This window comes from Chanodichthys erythropterus, chromosome 3 (genome assembly GCF_024489055.1).
Source record: "Chanodichthys erythropterus isolate Z2021 chromosome 3, ASM2448905v1, whole genome shotgun sequence".
In the NCBI taxonomy this organism is placed as follows: Eukaryota; Metazoa; Chordata; class Actinopteri; order Cypriniformes; family Xenocyprididae; genus Chanodichthys; species Chanodichthys erythropterus.
This window is the reverse complement of record NC_090223.1, coordinates 38,031,882-38,047,790: the sequence shown is the minus strand read 5'-3', so window position 1 is coordinate 38,047,790 and position 15,909 is coordinate 38,031,882. Positions and strand designations below refer to the sequence as shown.

The following is a 15,909-nucleotide window of genomic DNA, read 5'->3' as shown; positions in this document are numbered from 1 at the left end:
TCTCTGCTATCCCTGGACTGTCCCTGTATTAAAAGCAATGGAAATGCCACAAAAGAAGTCAGTGGTAGTGGAATTGCAATGTTGGATTTCTGGATTTCTATTATGTTTGTATTTTTCTCTTACTCTCTTTGAAGATTGTAATATGCAAAGGCTTGAGGATCTTCTTCGGGATTCAGAGAGCATTGATGGGCAGGATTTTGCTCAGCAGCCACCATTGTCGAGTTGGTGTCAAAGACAGAAAGAGGTCCAACAATGTTGGCAACAGGCGAGGCCACAAAACATTGACAACTTGCTGTCAGCTGAGAACATCTTCCAGATGACATGTAATCACTGTCACATGAGAGAAGCCATCATTTGTTGTGGGGAATGTTTGCCCTCAGAGTGGTTTTGTGCAGAGTGTGATCAGTTGGTACATAAACGCCACACTCTGCACAGTAGGCAAACCAGCATGTATGGCTTTTATAAATACATTCCTCCAACCGAGTTTGTGAAACTCCATGATGGCAAGTACATTGTCTGTGAACAAGGTTGGTGTCTCTTTTTCAATTGATTTGCATTTTTTCAGACAACATTAGTAAATCATGCATTATGTTTTCCAAGTACTTGCTCACAATCCAAACATTCTTTAATGTCATCCTGATTGTCTTTTGCTCTTGCAGAGTGTTTGCTGCCAACAGCCTTTCCTCAAATGATATGCTCCTGTGACACTCGTGAGGTTGCCATCTCTTTTGGTAGAGAGTGTGTTTGAAACATTTTTCTTTCTTCTTATCTTTAATCTAGGAAATGCAGCATCCAGTCCGGTTGATGCTCATGGTTTGCAGATCTCCATCGAAGCACTCTTTGTGAGCATTTGTCAGAAGAAGCACTACCTTTACAGACAGAATGGTATGTATTAGTAAATGTAAGTAATGCAAATTGAAGATATATTGGTTCTGTTCATTAAATGCCATGGCAGCTCTTTTGTAATAGCATTGTTTTTGCTCTTATTATAGACCGCAACAAAAGGTGTCAGAAGATTAGTCAGAAGATTGCCCAAGAAAAGAAACGCTTGCTAGAAGAGATCCAGAGATACAACCAACAACCTGATGGTGGTCTTGTGGACACAATCTCAGTTGTGCAGAAACTCTCCAACAAAGCTGCAGAGAGCATGATCTGGCCTTGGCAGGAACAGAACACAGGTGTTGTATGAAGATTTAACTTTTAGTATTTTTTTTAAATGTATCATCATCAAATTTGCTAATTAATGTATAATGTTTTCATTCCTTCAGATGGTGTCGACATTATCACCAAGAAGAAGCTCTTTGACCAACTAATGCTTGTCTCACGACTGACAGAAGAAAAACAGATCCTTGTGAAGGAGAGCACTGTCAGTACCTTAAGGACTCAGCAGAAAAGGTTCAGTCACTGATGGCCACCGTTTCAGTGTGCAAACAAACAGCAAGTAAGTCAAACTATCTTGCTTTATGCATTTTAACATTCATAGGTCAAACTATTTTCAAGTGAAAAGCAATCATGCCAGTATTGGCTCAAAAACTAAGAATAAATAGCCTTCAAAGATTATTTTGATTTGATAATTTGATTTTGTATTGAAGATTCGTCTTAACATAAATAAGCTCTCTCTGATTAAATGTTTAGTGCGACGGTAATTCCATTATTCTTCATGTGTGGACTTATAGGCTATACGAATGGATTCACAGTGGAGGGGTCCAAGGGCCTCATCAGTCTTCATAAGAGAAGACTGCAAGACCTCAGACTCAGACAGCAGACTGTAGCAAGCACATACAGAGGCATTCTCGAACAAACTCCTAGGCTGGTGGAAGAGGAGGAAGGGGAAATGGATGAAGAATTGGATTGGCTACGTGACATCAGCTATGATGATTATGATGATGATGGTGATGCAGAGTTGGGGACTCGAATCAGACTCAGGTCACAGTTGTAATCACTTTTGCTTTGACTTGTACTTTGATGATTTGAAAAGGTTTCTAAAGTCTTGACAAGTCTTGACTGTCATTTTGTAAATTAGTTCGATTGCTACATATGCTCTCATATTCTACTCTCTTTTATGTTACTGGAATTGTGATAGTCATGGTTATGTATGCAACTGATAATGTCACTGTAAATACTTGCTGATAACTGTATATATGTAAACAGAAATACAAATGTGATTTGTCATCTGACTATTGAGTTGACTTTGGCTCATCAACCCTTAGGATAAGAGAGAACTGGGAACTTTCAGATTCAACCTGAACTACCAACATTTTGGAACATTAGAGGTCACAGAAGGTCCCATATTAAGATGTACGAAACTTACATACTGATTACATACAGTAATCATTTATTACTGTACAGATTACATACATACATACAGATTACTTTGAAATGCACTGAATACAAACAACATGACAATATTAGTAATCAGTTATGCAATATACATTTTAGCAACAACCCAAGCCCATGCAAAGTAAAGGTAATGACCATATCCATCTGGACAAGTGGAAAGATGAACTGGTAACACTTACAAATACAATACGGGTGCACTAATATGCATTAATTCATGCATACCTAATGCACAGATAATCATGAGTTAATGTATGACTCATTAAGAACTAAACCATTTATTAATGATCACTGCATCAGCAACTAACGGACATTCTATATGATTCATAGATTAAATAATATATGAATTGCTGTTAATTAAATATGACATTGTGTTAATTCCAAATAACATTATATTAACTAATAATGTAAATTAATTTGTTAATTATCACAATGGGTCAAAGCCATGCATTTCAACTTCCAGTTGTCTGATTTAATTAATCATTAGCTAACGATTTGCAAAAGCATCATGTTATGACTTTACTTGTTGAGGCACATGACTATTAACTAATTTAAAATTAATTCAAAAGCCATAACCACAAAAACATGACTCAACAATTAGTTAATGACCAGCACAATTGTATTTTGCAAATATAAAGAAAGTTATAATTTCATGCTCAACAAAAATTGGGACAGAGGCATGTTTACCATTGTGTTACATCACCTTTCCTTTTTATAACATTTTCTAATCGTTTGGGAAGCCACGCTGTTGTAGCCTGTGCAGAATAAGGCCTGGAATTGTCCTGCTGAAATAAGCATGGATGTCCTGAGAAGAGACGTTGCCTTGATGGCAATATATGTCTCTCTAAAATCCTAATACATGCCTCTGTGTCAACACCTTCACACACATGCAGCTCACCCATGCCATGGGTACTGGTGCACAAATATCCCAACTTTTCTGGAAATGGGGTTTGTAGTTTCTCACAGGTGCTGGAAGGAGGAAAATGTTAATGGAAAAACTATTTGCCCTTTTTTGTACAGATACAAACTAAATCTTTAAACAGAGAAATAAATACAGAGGATGCAACAGGGCCTACAGTATGTGTACCATCATAGCAGCATTAACATAAATAGTTATGCTTATAATCCATGTGTGTGTCCCAAACAGAAATACACGTGTGTGTGTGTGTGTGTGTGTGTGTACTTGTTTATATTACATTGTGGGGACCGCTGGTCCCCACAATGTAAATGGATTAATAAACATACTAAATTATGTTTTTGTGAGAAAGTAAAAGTGTGCACAGTTTCCTGTGATGGTTAGGTTTAGGGTTAGGGGTAGTGTAGGGGGATAGAAAATACGGTTTGTACAGTATAAAATGCATTATGCCTATGGAAAGTCCCCACAATTCACAGAAATGTGTGTGTGTGTGTGTGTGTGTGTGTGTGTGTGTGTGTGTGTGTGTGTGTGTGTGTGTGTACATGTTTTTCTAGCCTGGTGGGGTGTGTGTGTGGACAAGGTATTCCTCATGTTGTGGGGTCATTAATTAATCTGTTTACACATTCAGAAACAAACAAACAAACATGTTCACTTTATTGACACCTAAAAGTGCTCTCTGAAACTAGACCTGAGATAGCCTTATGTCCATGAAATGAGAAAATTAAAATTTTGTTGTACAGCTAAACCAAATACATTTTTGGAAAGGTCTTGACCTGGAGAGTAACATATGTTAATATAAAAATTCTATATAGCTCCTACTTTGAAATACTGACCTTTGAAACTTCACCATGGTGCATGTTTGAAGGCTTATAATTCAGCAACAAAAGGGGCTACATACATGGGATAAACTGGTATAGAGAGCTCTTGACCTCAGCTATCATGCTGAGGTATATACAGTATAGGCAACAACTAGGGGCGCTGTCAAATATGGTTAAAGTGTATTTAAACCCACTTAACAATTACATATTTAAAATCTGATTACATAGATGTGTTTACCATACTACTAAACCCCTCACTATAATTTCAACTAACTATTTACAACCTCAAATTCTAAGGAAAATACATATTTGGTAAAAACTACAATTCCCAATAGCCACAGCATGCAGCTTGATACAAATGAGCACTACAGTTGTAGTTCTTTCGGTTTGCAAATTAGGGTTGTAAACTAGGGTTGTAAAAAGATATATCTACTGAAGATATCAAATATCTAGTGCAGTCAAACTAGTAATTACACTGCATTTAGATAATCTGTGTTAACAAAAATTTAAAAAGTTGGTTTATTTCAGATATTTTAGCCAAACAGTAGAACGCGCAAACTCCGCCCACAACACGAGGCACTTCCATAACCTTCAGCTACAAAAAAGAAAAAAAAAAACTAAAAAACAATTCTCAGAATCGAAGGAGAAATTATTAAATGTGATAGCATTAACATGAACATATCGTATTGTTGACTTATCGTATTGTTTTTTTTTTTTCTGTGGAGAAATGTTATAAATATAATTAAAGTGAAGAAAATACTTCCGGGCGGAAGTACGTAATGCAAGCTACGTGGTTTCAGCTGCGTCAATAGCAACCGCCATAGCAACGAAAGATAATCTTCGTTCAATGAATGTATATTATCTGTATCTTTAGTATTGTAAAAATAAAATGCACATTTCTCACTACAAAGCAGCCAATTGGAAAAGGAAGAGAAAACTACGAGAAAAGTTGCTCATCTAACGTTACATAGGCCTGGATCTGGAGCATTAACGCCTAACGTTAACTGTTATGTCAGAACCTACTGTATGTGACACACTGTCTGGCTGATTATTACAGTAAGATCATTGTATTAATAATTTATTAAGTACTATTACTTTTTTTATTGACTTCTCAGGTGTGCTGACAATGGTTGAAAACATGGCTATAACTCATGGGAAAGCCGTTTTGTAGTCAATACACTTAAATGTTCCTTTTTATTTGTTACAAACTTATATAGTGTGTAGCAGTAAACTTTATTTACACATAGAAAACATATTGAGGGCAAGCTCCATTTTACAAACGTGTCTTTTTTCCCCCCCAAAAACAGTGCAGATACAATAATATGGTTAGTGTCAACTGTAAGGTTATTCATAACACCAAAGCTGGCTATACCTTGAGTACTACAAGGCTTTAAAATGTTACTTAGACAGCAGCTTGTCCAAAATTAAGGAAACATTTTGAATAATGAAGCAGAGATTTATAAACAAATAATTTTTATTTACAACATTAGAAGAACAGTAGAACTTTATTGTTGTCCACATGGCCACATTTTTTTGTTTCTTGGAACCAGCAATGTGACAACAGTCATTTTAGCAGACCTTCTTCTGTGACACAGTCATTCCTATGTCCCCAAGATGGGGGCCAGGCCTTTAGGCTGAAAGAAATGGCAAAATAAAACATACAGAAATCATGTATTTAATTTCTGAAAAATGTTAAATATAAGGATGGCCTTTGTTAAACCTGTAAAGCTTCTACAGATTTCCCTGACAGAATGGGGTGAAGTAAAGCAGAAGGCTGAAGAGAATTTATATTTATATCCAAAATATAATTGTCACTTTGTAATGACATTTTTAAACTGTTTACATTACAAAGATTTGTATATCAGAAATATATGAATGTATGAAAGCGGGCATGTGCGTCACTCAGCAGAAAAAGGGAGAAAGGAAAAAGAGACGCTGTACGGGTGATAAGCCAGTTGAGATTGTGTGTGTACGTTCTTGAGAACCGTAAGTCGTATAACTTATGTTGTCAGTTCATTTAAGCCTGGTCTTGCAAATTTAAATTAAGTTAAAAAACCTAAAAAACTAAAAAAGAAACACTGACAAATATAAGGAATCAAAACAAAAGTGAGTTAATGCTGATTTCTCACTTTGAGAGCTCCTCATACTCAGTCTGACAATTCAGAATAACTGTCGTATCCATCCCAATCATTCTGGAAGTCCATACTTGTTCCAGTCAAAACTTGAGCATAACAGTCTCTTGCATGCTTCATCATTCTGGTGACTTCTTGCTTTTTTCTCAAAGTTAAGCTGAGGAAACCCTTGATCCCTTCTTCGTTTAGAGCCCACAGCTCACCTTATGGGAGTAAAACAAAAAATTATCAGAAAAAAAAATTACAATGTACAGTATAGTATTACAACACATTACTTAAATACGTACTTTTTTTGCCTCACTGGAAAGCTGGCATGACATCTCCTTGAGTGTGTCTGCACGAGTGGAGAGAGATTTCCAATGCTTTGCCATCTCAGAAAGAACAATCTTCTTCTCCTCCTCAAGTCTCCTTATTGCCATCACAACATCAAACGCCTTCCTCTTGGTTTTCAAATCTACAGCGTCTGGGATACAGTTGTGGAAAATAAGTCAATTGTAAGTATTTTCCAAAGAATTTCTGAAATAATCTGTGATAAGGCATAATTGGTTTTGTGCTACTATGTGAATAAAACAAAATTGTCAACAGATTTGTGTACATACCACGATGTGAAAGTTGCCATGGCCAAACTGTCTCGTCAGAGAGAATGATGTCAAAGGCGATTCTTTCTGTATCTGGAACCATACTGTTGTATTTTTCAACAACAGAGCTAAGAATGGCCTTCTCCTCTCTGATTTTGCGCCGAATCCGGGCCCGACCTTTGCTGCCATCGGTGTCTTTGTAAAGGCGCTGGGACCTTCTTTTAATGCTGGCCACCAGCACCTCCATTCTACTGGTCACCGCGTCAAGATCGGCATTCTTTTGGGATGTTGTTGCTGAGAAGAAAAGAAATGCAAACATTTTGCTTACATTTTCATGACAGTAACTGAAATGAGCTAAGTCTCAATGTAACAGAATGCCACAGGGAAGTCATAAGGATTATTCCTCTTTGCTTCCTTTTTTTTCTTTATAAAAGAAAAGCTCCTGGAGGAAGGACAGGTGAGTCTCAATAATCATTTCATATTTCTTAGCGTGTATAGGAAGTATGTAACAGTAGCCTGACTTCGTCATACTCATATTCTAGGCAGAATGTGAGTCTGATACTGCTCCATTGCACTTGAATTATGGGGCGTGTCTTAACCGAACCAGTAAAAAAAAAAAAACTCTGCACTCAATTGGATAGACCTACAACCAATCAGAGCCATCCTTCCGCAGTAAGTGACGTATGTTGAACTTGTACTTAAACTTTTGCCGAATCCCGTTGGAAGGACGGCAAACACATCTTTCCCATCGACAAATGCCTTGATTGCGGTTCTTTGTTCGTCTTTTAAAATTAATGCGCTGTCGATTTCTTTTATTACAGACGTGATAGCGGAATCTAAACATCTTACTTCTCCAGCTGCAGTCATCAAGCGCTCTTTGATGACGTGGGTGGTTACGTAACCGCAGATAGCCTGTCCATCATCGATTAAAGCCCGCCCTGGCAATTTGATTGGCTCGGCCTTCTGGGAGCCGAGCATAATTACTGCACAATGGATCGAGTCCAGACCGAACTTCCCGTCCAAAAAATGTTGTGGGCGGGGTTCGGGCTGGCACCCAGGCTAATGTAACAGGGTACCAAAGAAAATGACAACGTAGCCAAGATAGGATCCGCTAACTGCGAGAAATGTCCAATGTTCCAACTTTTGGACTGTGAACCATTCAGGTACTTTCAGGGCACTTTGTTTCGGCATGATTTCCAGTGTGCATGCACTACATACTACAATTTGGCATTTTAATTGCATAAGTACATGACCAAGAAAACATTGTATGTATGATTTCATTTTAAAACAGTAATTACTTGCAGAAGCATGTCTCCCATTATTCTGCAGAACTGAGACATTAAAGTAATAGTATAACTCTCACCTTCTGCCCACTCCTTAATATCAGTGACCCAGCCCTCAACTTCAACCTGTGTCACTGCCAGCTGGATTCTCATGCTTTCCAGGTCCTGAAGTTGGCTCTCCAGGCGTTTTGTGGCCTTAAATAACAAAAAAAGGAAATGAAAGAAGAAAACTGTTATACCTACAAAAATATACAATAGAAGGTATTTACAATATAAGAAAATAACAATACTCATCTCTACCTTCTGATATCGGCAGGCAAGTGAAGTAGCCAAGTTCTTAAACTTTTGCTGATTCCAGCGCATGGCCATCAGTGTAAGCATGTCTGTACGTCCTGCAAAAAAAAAATTAAAAAAATACACTAATCTGTGTTGTACCACATGTCCCTCACTGGCTACAATTTTCTTGTAACACTTTCAATCTAAGTAGTCCAGTGTGTGGTTACCTTACCTGCTTTGGACATGTGCTTCGTGGTCACAGCAATCCTAGAGAGGAAGGCGTTACACTGCTCAACCTCCTCCCCGAGTGTCAATCCGGCCCCTTGCTGGTAAGCTCCACTCCATTTAACCTATTAAAGAAAATACTTAAAAGCTGCCAACATACCTTTGCAGGTGTTTAGGGACAGTCAATGACATGGTAATGTTTTCTTACCTCACATTTAAAATCATGGGCTTTGGCATGAAACACTGAGAGAAATGGTTTCATGCTAAGTAGGTGCTGGAGCTCCGGGCAGCTTTTTGCCACTTTGTTGAGGTAGGGCCAGTACTTGCAGGTTACATCCATGGCAAAAAAGCTTATTGGCTTATTTGCCAGCTTGTTCTGCAGGTAGAGGGGATAAGCGTAGATTTCTCCCCTGAACATGTTGAGAGCGCCAAGAAAAACTCCATGTCGACAGACTGCAAGCTCAAGTCCCTCCTCATCAATTTTACTTGAGGATCTCTGAGACGTTTCCCTGGCAGCTGACCACTCCCCTCCACAGACACCTCTTCCAGACACCTACAACATGGAAAAAGGTTCATATAAATAGTCAGGACTCACCCAAACAATGTCAACTGTAAGATGTTATTGGTGGTGTTTTTAGAAATATTATACAACAAGTTTACATGGTTGGTGGTAGAATGAATGTAATCCACAAATCTCTCTACTTCATCATCTTTTGCAATGAAGATGCCATCAAATAAGGCTTGTTCTTCAGATCTAAATGAAAGAAAGGTACACTTTCAATATGACACAGCAAAGGTTACTTTAACAACACTGCAAATTACACACATTTTGTAAGTACCTTGCTGCATTCTTAAAGCGGTAGTGCTTGCGATTTCCATCCACAGAAACAGCAAACATGTCTGGGGTGCACGCAGGACAGACAAAATGCTCCTCCCTGCAGATCTTATCCACCTCAAATCTAACAGCCTCCCACTCCAAAAAGCTTTTTCTGAAGCTGTCTGCTGTGATCTTCCCAGTCTGTTTCAGAACAGTAAAACATGTCAACATAATTCACAGTAAAGTTAACTAAAGTTAATAAGGTCAAAGGTGACACCAAATCCTCCAGCATCGAGCCTCCACAGGCAGCTGCTCATCACAGGCAGCCCAGTGCATCATTGGAAATCTTTTGGAAAACATCACGACCAAAAAAAAAAAAAAAAAAAAAAAAAAAAGGCAAATTCCACAGCAAACTCAACTCCCACAGCAAACTTAACCAACCATGTCTTTATGGACCTTTTTTTTTTTCTGAATGCAAACTGCATGACTAGAATGTGACAAGGACATCACTACTTGATCTTATACACAGGTCTAATGTTTTGAGTGATTGAGTTGATAAATTGCTCCAATACTTTTGTACATGTAGTGTACGAATTTAGATTTTTTACTGAGCGGTAGTTTTTACACAAAGACTTTGAATCTTAGATGATGTTCTATAGATGTATCAAGTACAGCTGAATCACTGTGTTTTGATATCATCAACATGCTCCAATTATAATAATCAATGTGCTGATAATGTCACCATAGTCATTCTGCGATACACGTCAATACTAGTACTAGTTGTTAGTGATTCCCACCACTAATACTCACACGGCCAAATCGGACAGTTCGTTGATCAAGCATTCTTAAAAATGCTTGGCAGGACAGTCCTGGTGCTGCCATCTTCAACTCTTCATATGAACAAAACACATCTGTAGCGTACACCGTGGAAAAGTGAAGGGTAGCAGGCCAGTAGTCATTTCGGACCAGGTCATCCACTCCAGCGCTCCAAGTGGCTTTGCATGCCTCGCATTTCATCTCAGGCATACTGAGATCATATCGTCCTGGAAAAATCAAGAACACATTGGATTATGCACTACAAATGCATTGGGAACTAGAGGCCCCTCCCACATGTCCCGACACAAAAGACTGCAGCGCGGGACAGGTTTTGAAAGCTCTATGCGGGACTGGCCGGGATGAGACAGGTGTGTTTGCTGGTGCGGGAGGAACAGATGATTCACTGCACTTCTGCAAATGAAAGTAGTGTATGTAATTATAGTTCAGCTAGATGATCTATTAGGCAGCAATAAAAAAAAAAAAGATAAAAAAGGGGTTTAAGCAGCCTTACTGACAGTGTTGTTTACGTGGTTTCAATTCTTTCCTGCTGCTCCGTTGTTGAAACTTTAAATTGAAAGCATGACAGAAGAAGAGGACACCACTGGGCTACTTCAGATATTTGTGAATTTCTAAAGAATAGTAGCCTACATTACTATCACCCAGTTGTCAAGTGCCTCTTTCGTGAGACAGAACACAAAACTGAACCTACCTCCTGCCTATCCTGCGGTCTTTCACAGGCGGGAGATGCTCATAAGGTTATAGATGCGGGCGGGAGCGGGACTAAACCGTCACATTATTGCGGAACGGGACAGAATATTGTGGGAACGGGGGGGTGCAGGACTGAAAATCCTGCCCAGCTCAGACCACTATAGGGAACATTTGAATAGAAATAGATCAGGACACATTTACAAAGCCAATAGCACAGCCTTGTTTTTTTATTCAAATAGGACAATGAAAAGTGGCAGGAAGCGAGTGGGAGAGCCCTATGGGGTGGAATCAGGTTAAAGTCCAACCCAGTGTGATATGGACACTACAGCCACTTGATTGGGAATGTTCCCTTAAGTTCATTTTATTCTTACCATTCATTGTAACCACAGCAACAACTTTTCCTGGGTTGACACTCAACGATCCTGGAGAACAACTACATATTTTCTCGGGCATCTCCAACGGCACAATACACACTGTAAGACACATCATATGCAGGGATTAAAGACATGCATCATCCTATGTACTAACTGGGAAGTATTCTGTAATGATTTTTTTTTTTTTTTTTAAATCAATGATTTGAAAAGCTTTAAAGATAAAAGATCATTAAGTGTGTTTCAGAGAAAGTACTCAAAATATTCCTGTGAAGCCTATAATACTGTGAAGTTATTTAAATAAACTGAGAATGGGACTAGGGCTGCACAATATATGATTGCACTTTTTCTGACAGATAAAGCGATTACCATTTCCAATATGATTTTTTAATGTGAATGATTTGATTCAGTTCAATATTCCAAATGTCTCTTTAATTTGTGCCACCTCTGATAGGTAAGCACAGCCAGTGTACAAGAAGACAAAACACCCACTGACCGACTGAAGTTCACCAGTCAGAATTTTTGTACCCTTCACGCACTACGCACACTCACCAACCAGAAGTTGCACAGTCAAGGAGGATGACGTGAATATAAAAGTCAAATGTCACCTATTCATGATTATTTGCAGATTTTACCATTAGGCAGTTGCATTGGATCATATTTGCAATTACGATTGCAATAATTGTGCAGCCCTAAATGGGACACTCAAAAAAAAGAAAAAAAAAAAAAGAAATACAGCTTACCACACTGAGAAAGAGCCCTCTCCACGACACAGGTTGTTGGAGGCAATGGCTGAAAGAATCCAGCTATTGTTGCATCCCTGTTGTGGAACACGTGGTTTCGGTGTATACTGACATCACAATCAGCACAGAAGAATGGTTGTGGTCGGCAGTCACGACAACTGACAGCAGCTGGACTGTTGCCACATTGTTGGCAGATCTGAGTTGTTGCATTTTGTTGTGCCACCATGGCATTCACCAGACAGGGTCTCTCTTTCTCCCACCTCTCTGAGAGGAGACTTTTTCGAGTAGACCAGTCTGAGGAAGCTCGTGGTGGTGCTGGTGCCGTTTCCTGATCATCCAAATCATCACCCTGTGAGTGGTTTAGCTCTTCAAGGAAAGTCTCTGTTAAAATAGTACATAATAATAATAATAATTTTCTACACTATCAAAGTGTGCAACATGGATGTTGTCGGCTATTCTGATGCAAAAACATGTAATTTACATTCTAATTATTAGAATCTATAAACATAATGAACTAATAGAGACAAAATAAAGAACATACCAACAGTGTCAGGAGGACAGTAGTTGGTCATCTCATTGCTGCTGTCCAACATCCTAGTATGAGCACCAGTCTTACGACTGTAGCTGTGACTACTAGCTGTAGCAGAAAATAAAACCCTCAACCTTTAAAGCATTACAATTCCATAGATTTTGACAAGCTTATTTTATTCCACACAATGATACAAACTTCTATTGGCCCAGTTTCGTTGTCTATACCACTTTGGATGAGTATGTAATAAAAATCTCATACCAGACACGTTACTGATTTGTGTATTCAATCCCAAGTGGTAAAACAATCTATATCTCTGTTTTAGATATGTGTGAAAAATCACAGGAGTTCTCCTTTAAGTAATATGACTGAAAAAAGAAAACTGACCTGTTTGGTTTCGGGATGATCTTGGTCTGTCATAGACAACATTTCCATCACTGTCTCTCTTCAGCCACCTGACAGGTTGATGGCTGGTGGATGGTGGAGCCTTCTGGACTGGTTGATGGCTGGTGGATGGTGCTGCCTCCTGTTCTCCCGGCATCTTATTGATGAAATCTTCCAAGGTCTGGAGTTCATAATTTAATTTAGAATGTTCAACGAGCTCATCAAGCTCATTAAGGACCTGTTCGAAATTGCAATGGTCACTCATGATGAACAAGGACAAACAAGACAACACTAAAGGGATGGGGGGAAGAGCAAAAGAGCAAGAACAACAGAGAGCAAGAACAACAGAGAACCAGATGGACTGACAACAATTAAGACAAACGTGGCTCTAAAAAGTGCCTTTGTTTTTGCTTTGTAACGAAGCTGAAGTTTTAAAGTAAATGATGAAGGGACTAGGGGGACCTGTTGAGAGAAGGGAAAGAATATAAATTCAGATTTGAAGATCATGCTACATACAACTACAAAAATACTTAAGAACTTGAGAAAATGTTGGTCTAGTTTGCCCATGCTTTGGGATGTGGTGGAGGAGGTCTGTGGGTGCTTATATAAATATTAGGCCAGAATACTGTAGGGCTGGGTGTTGCCTGCAAACTCACAATACAATATCTCACTAGGTATGGATGGACTGATCTTGACACTCATGGCTGATATTGATACCAACCATTCAAAATGCCAGTTTGGTTGATAATCAGTGCCATTTTTTAAATCTGTTTATGTTATTAATTATACTTTTGTATTAACAAGGAAACACATCTCTTTAACTAGATTATTTCCTTTTCCCTGTGATGATTTTAATCAAAAACTTCCCTCAGCATTCATAGTAGTTTAGAATACAGGCTTTTAATTAACACTGATTTAATTTGTTAATGTGCTTTATTTTCATGTCTATGCTTTCATTAGCAGTTATAAGTTACACTGACTAGCATGTGTATAAATGGGCACAAAACACTGGGCAAAGAGCAACGACACACAACCACAAGAAGAATCCCAACGCAGACATACATTACAGCTAACACTTACAGTATGTCTCATTATGAAAATCTTACATTCCCCAATAATTGTACCTTACATGATTATATGCGACAAAAATGAACTTGAATTCAATTAGCTAACTTTGCTAGCCCGCACATGTGGTGCAGAAAGCTATATTTTTATCAGAAATATCATCAGAAATATCATCAGTCATCAGAAATGGCCACCTTACAAATCTAGTTTCTAAACACAACTTCTTGTCCTGATTCAACAGTTTTTGATGTGTAAGTTAATCCATCTCTATTAATTAACGTTAACCCTTCCACTTACCGAGTGTAAAATCGCAATGGACCTTGGGATCGCCCATATACGTTGACGTCAGCGTTATTAATTTAGAGGATTTAATAAAACAACAATAACAAAAAAAGATTAATTGAACTCAATCGTAGCATATTATATATATTTATTAAAATCAACAAACCTCCGATAAAAACGTTATCCAGCATGCTATAATTAGAGCAGTGTCCTACCTATGACAAGAAAACTCTTAAAATGCTTACTTGCACGCGCCTTGAAGCTTTGTTAAACTCACCTTTTAATGCCATTTTACCTGCAGTCTAGCGTTGCTTTTGTCAAACTCACCTCTGAATGCCGTCTTACCTGCAGTTGATTGTTGTTAAACTCACCGCTGAATGCGGTTGTACACCGTGTGCGTTGTTAAACTCACCGCTGATGAACGCGCTAAACCTTTATGCAGAGGGCAGTGGCGGACTGGGACAGTAAATCAGGCCGGGAATTTGACTCCACCCCAGGCCACCTCTGCTGCTGCAGTCACCACCATAGACATAATAAACACTAGACGCCCTATTGGCCGCTTTGGACTTTTGCTGCGATACGTCAACGAGTCCGCCATATTGTGCGGGGCAAGACTGCGCTGTTAACAAACACAAGTAAACGGACGAGCTGCGGTTTTTCTGGATAAAAACGAAAATAACGTTTACATTTATCAACCAATTTCAGTGGTTTATAATGTACGTGGTGTACAAAACGTTCTAGTTACTTAAGATCTCTATAGTTAGACATATAAAATATTTATTTTAATTAAGAAATAGTCAAAGCTCAGGCTTGTCATGTATTTGACTGCTTTATTCTTGCATAAGAATTGTGAAAACGCCCATACTGAGATATAATTTAATTTTCACATTAAATTAAATAAAGTTTTCTTATTGTAAAAAAGGGATTTTCTGTCTTTTTTGAGCTTAGAATTGACCACCATTGATAAAATTAAACAAATCATCAAATACAAATCACACAGGCTGCTTTCTGTATTTTATAGCACTAAAATGATACAGATATTTACAGAAAGATACTCCAAAAACATACAACAACAAAGATAACTGATGGATCCTTTATGGTAATACATATGATGGTACAACTACAGTGCAATGCAAATAAAGAAATTGAGAATAGTAAATAGTTTGTTATACACAATAAGAAGTAGTTTATGTAGTATATAATATTGTCAATAAACAAACAGTATACAGCAAATAAAATAGTAATGAATAGAACATTTATAAAATAGTATAAGTACAATAATATAATATAATAATATATTGATAATAGCATATAGTATAATAATACTATAATAATAGCAATAGAATATGTAGTATCATTTACAGAATATAGACAATAATAACATCATAACTATAATAGATTGATAATAATAGTGGTATAATAATAATAATCGCAAATACAATGTAATATCAATTGCAGAATAATATAGACAATAATAAAAATAGTAAATTAAATAGTGACTACAATAATAATAATATAGTATTGGTATAATAATAATAATAATAATAATAATAATAACAACAAAAGGCTATATATTTTCCATCAGTCTCTTGGAAATGGTGAGAACAGTCCACTGACAGGCTCTCCTCA

At 37.8% G+C, this 15,909-nt stretch overlaps 1 protein-coding gene and 1 long non-coding RNA gene across 2 annotated transcripts; both read right to left on the bottom strand.

The window, feature by feature from the left end:
* Window positions 1-6,263: 6,263 nt before the first annotated feature.
* LOC137017666 (uncharacterized) lies at window positions 6,264-8,864 on the bottom strand. The gene is made up of 7 exons (XM_067382138.1): window positions 8,774-8,864; window positions 8,573-8,690; window positions 8,365-8,456; window positions 8,145-8,259; window positions 6,803-7,075; window positions 6,491-6,666; window positions 6,264-6,406 (listed from the first exon to the last, which is right to left on the bottom strand). The coding sequence occupies exons 1-7, from the start codon at window positions 8,825-8,827 to the stop codon at window positions 6,389-6,391; spliced, it is 846 nt and encodes a 281-aa protein (XP_067238239.1). The 5' UTR covers window positions 8,828-8,864; the 3' UTR covers window positions 6,264-6,388.
* Window positions 8,865-8,997: 133 nt separating this feature from the next.
* LOC137017675 (uncharacterized) lies at window positions 8,998-9,461 on the bottom strand. The gene is made up of 3 exons (XR_010894628.1): window positions 9,405-9,461; window positions 9,226-9,319; window positions 8,998-9,118 (listed from the first exon to the last, which is right to left on the bottom strand). It is a non-coding gene; the product is annotated as an uncharacterized lncRNA (long non-coding RNA).
* Window positions 9,462-15,909: the final 6,448 nt, after the last annotated feature.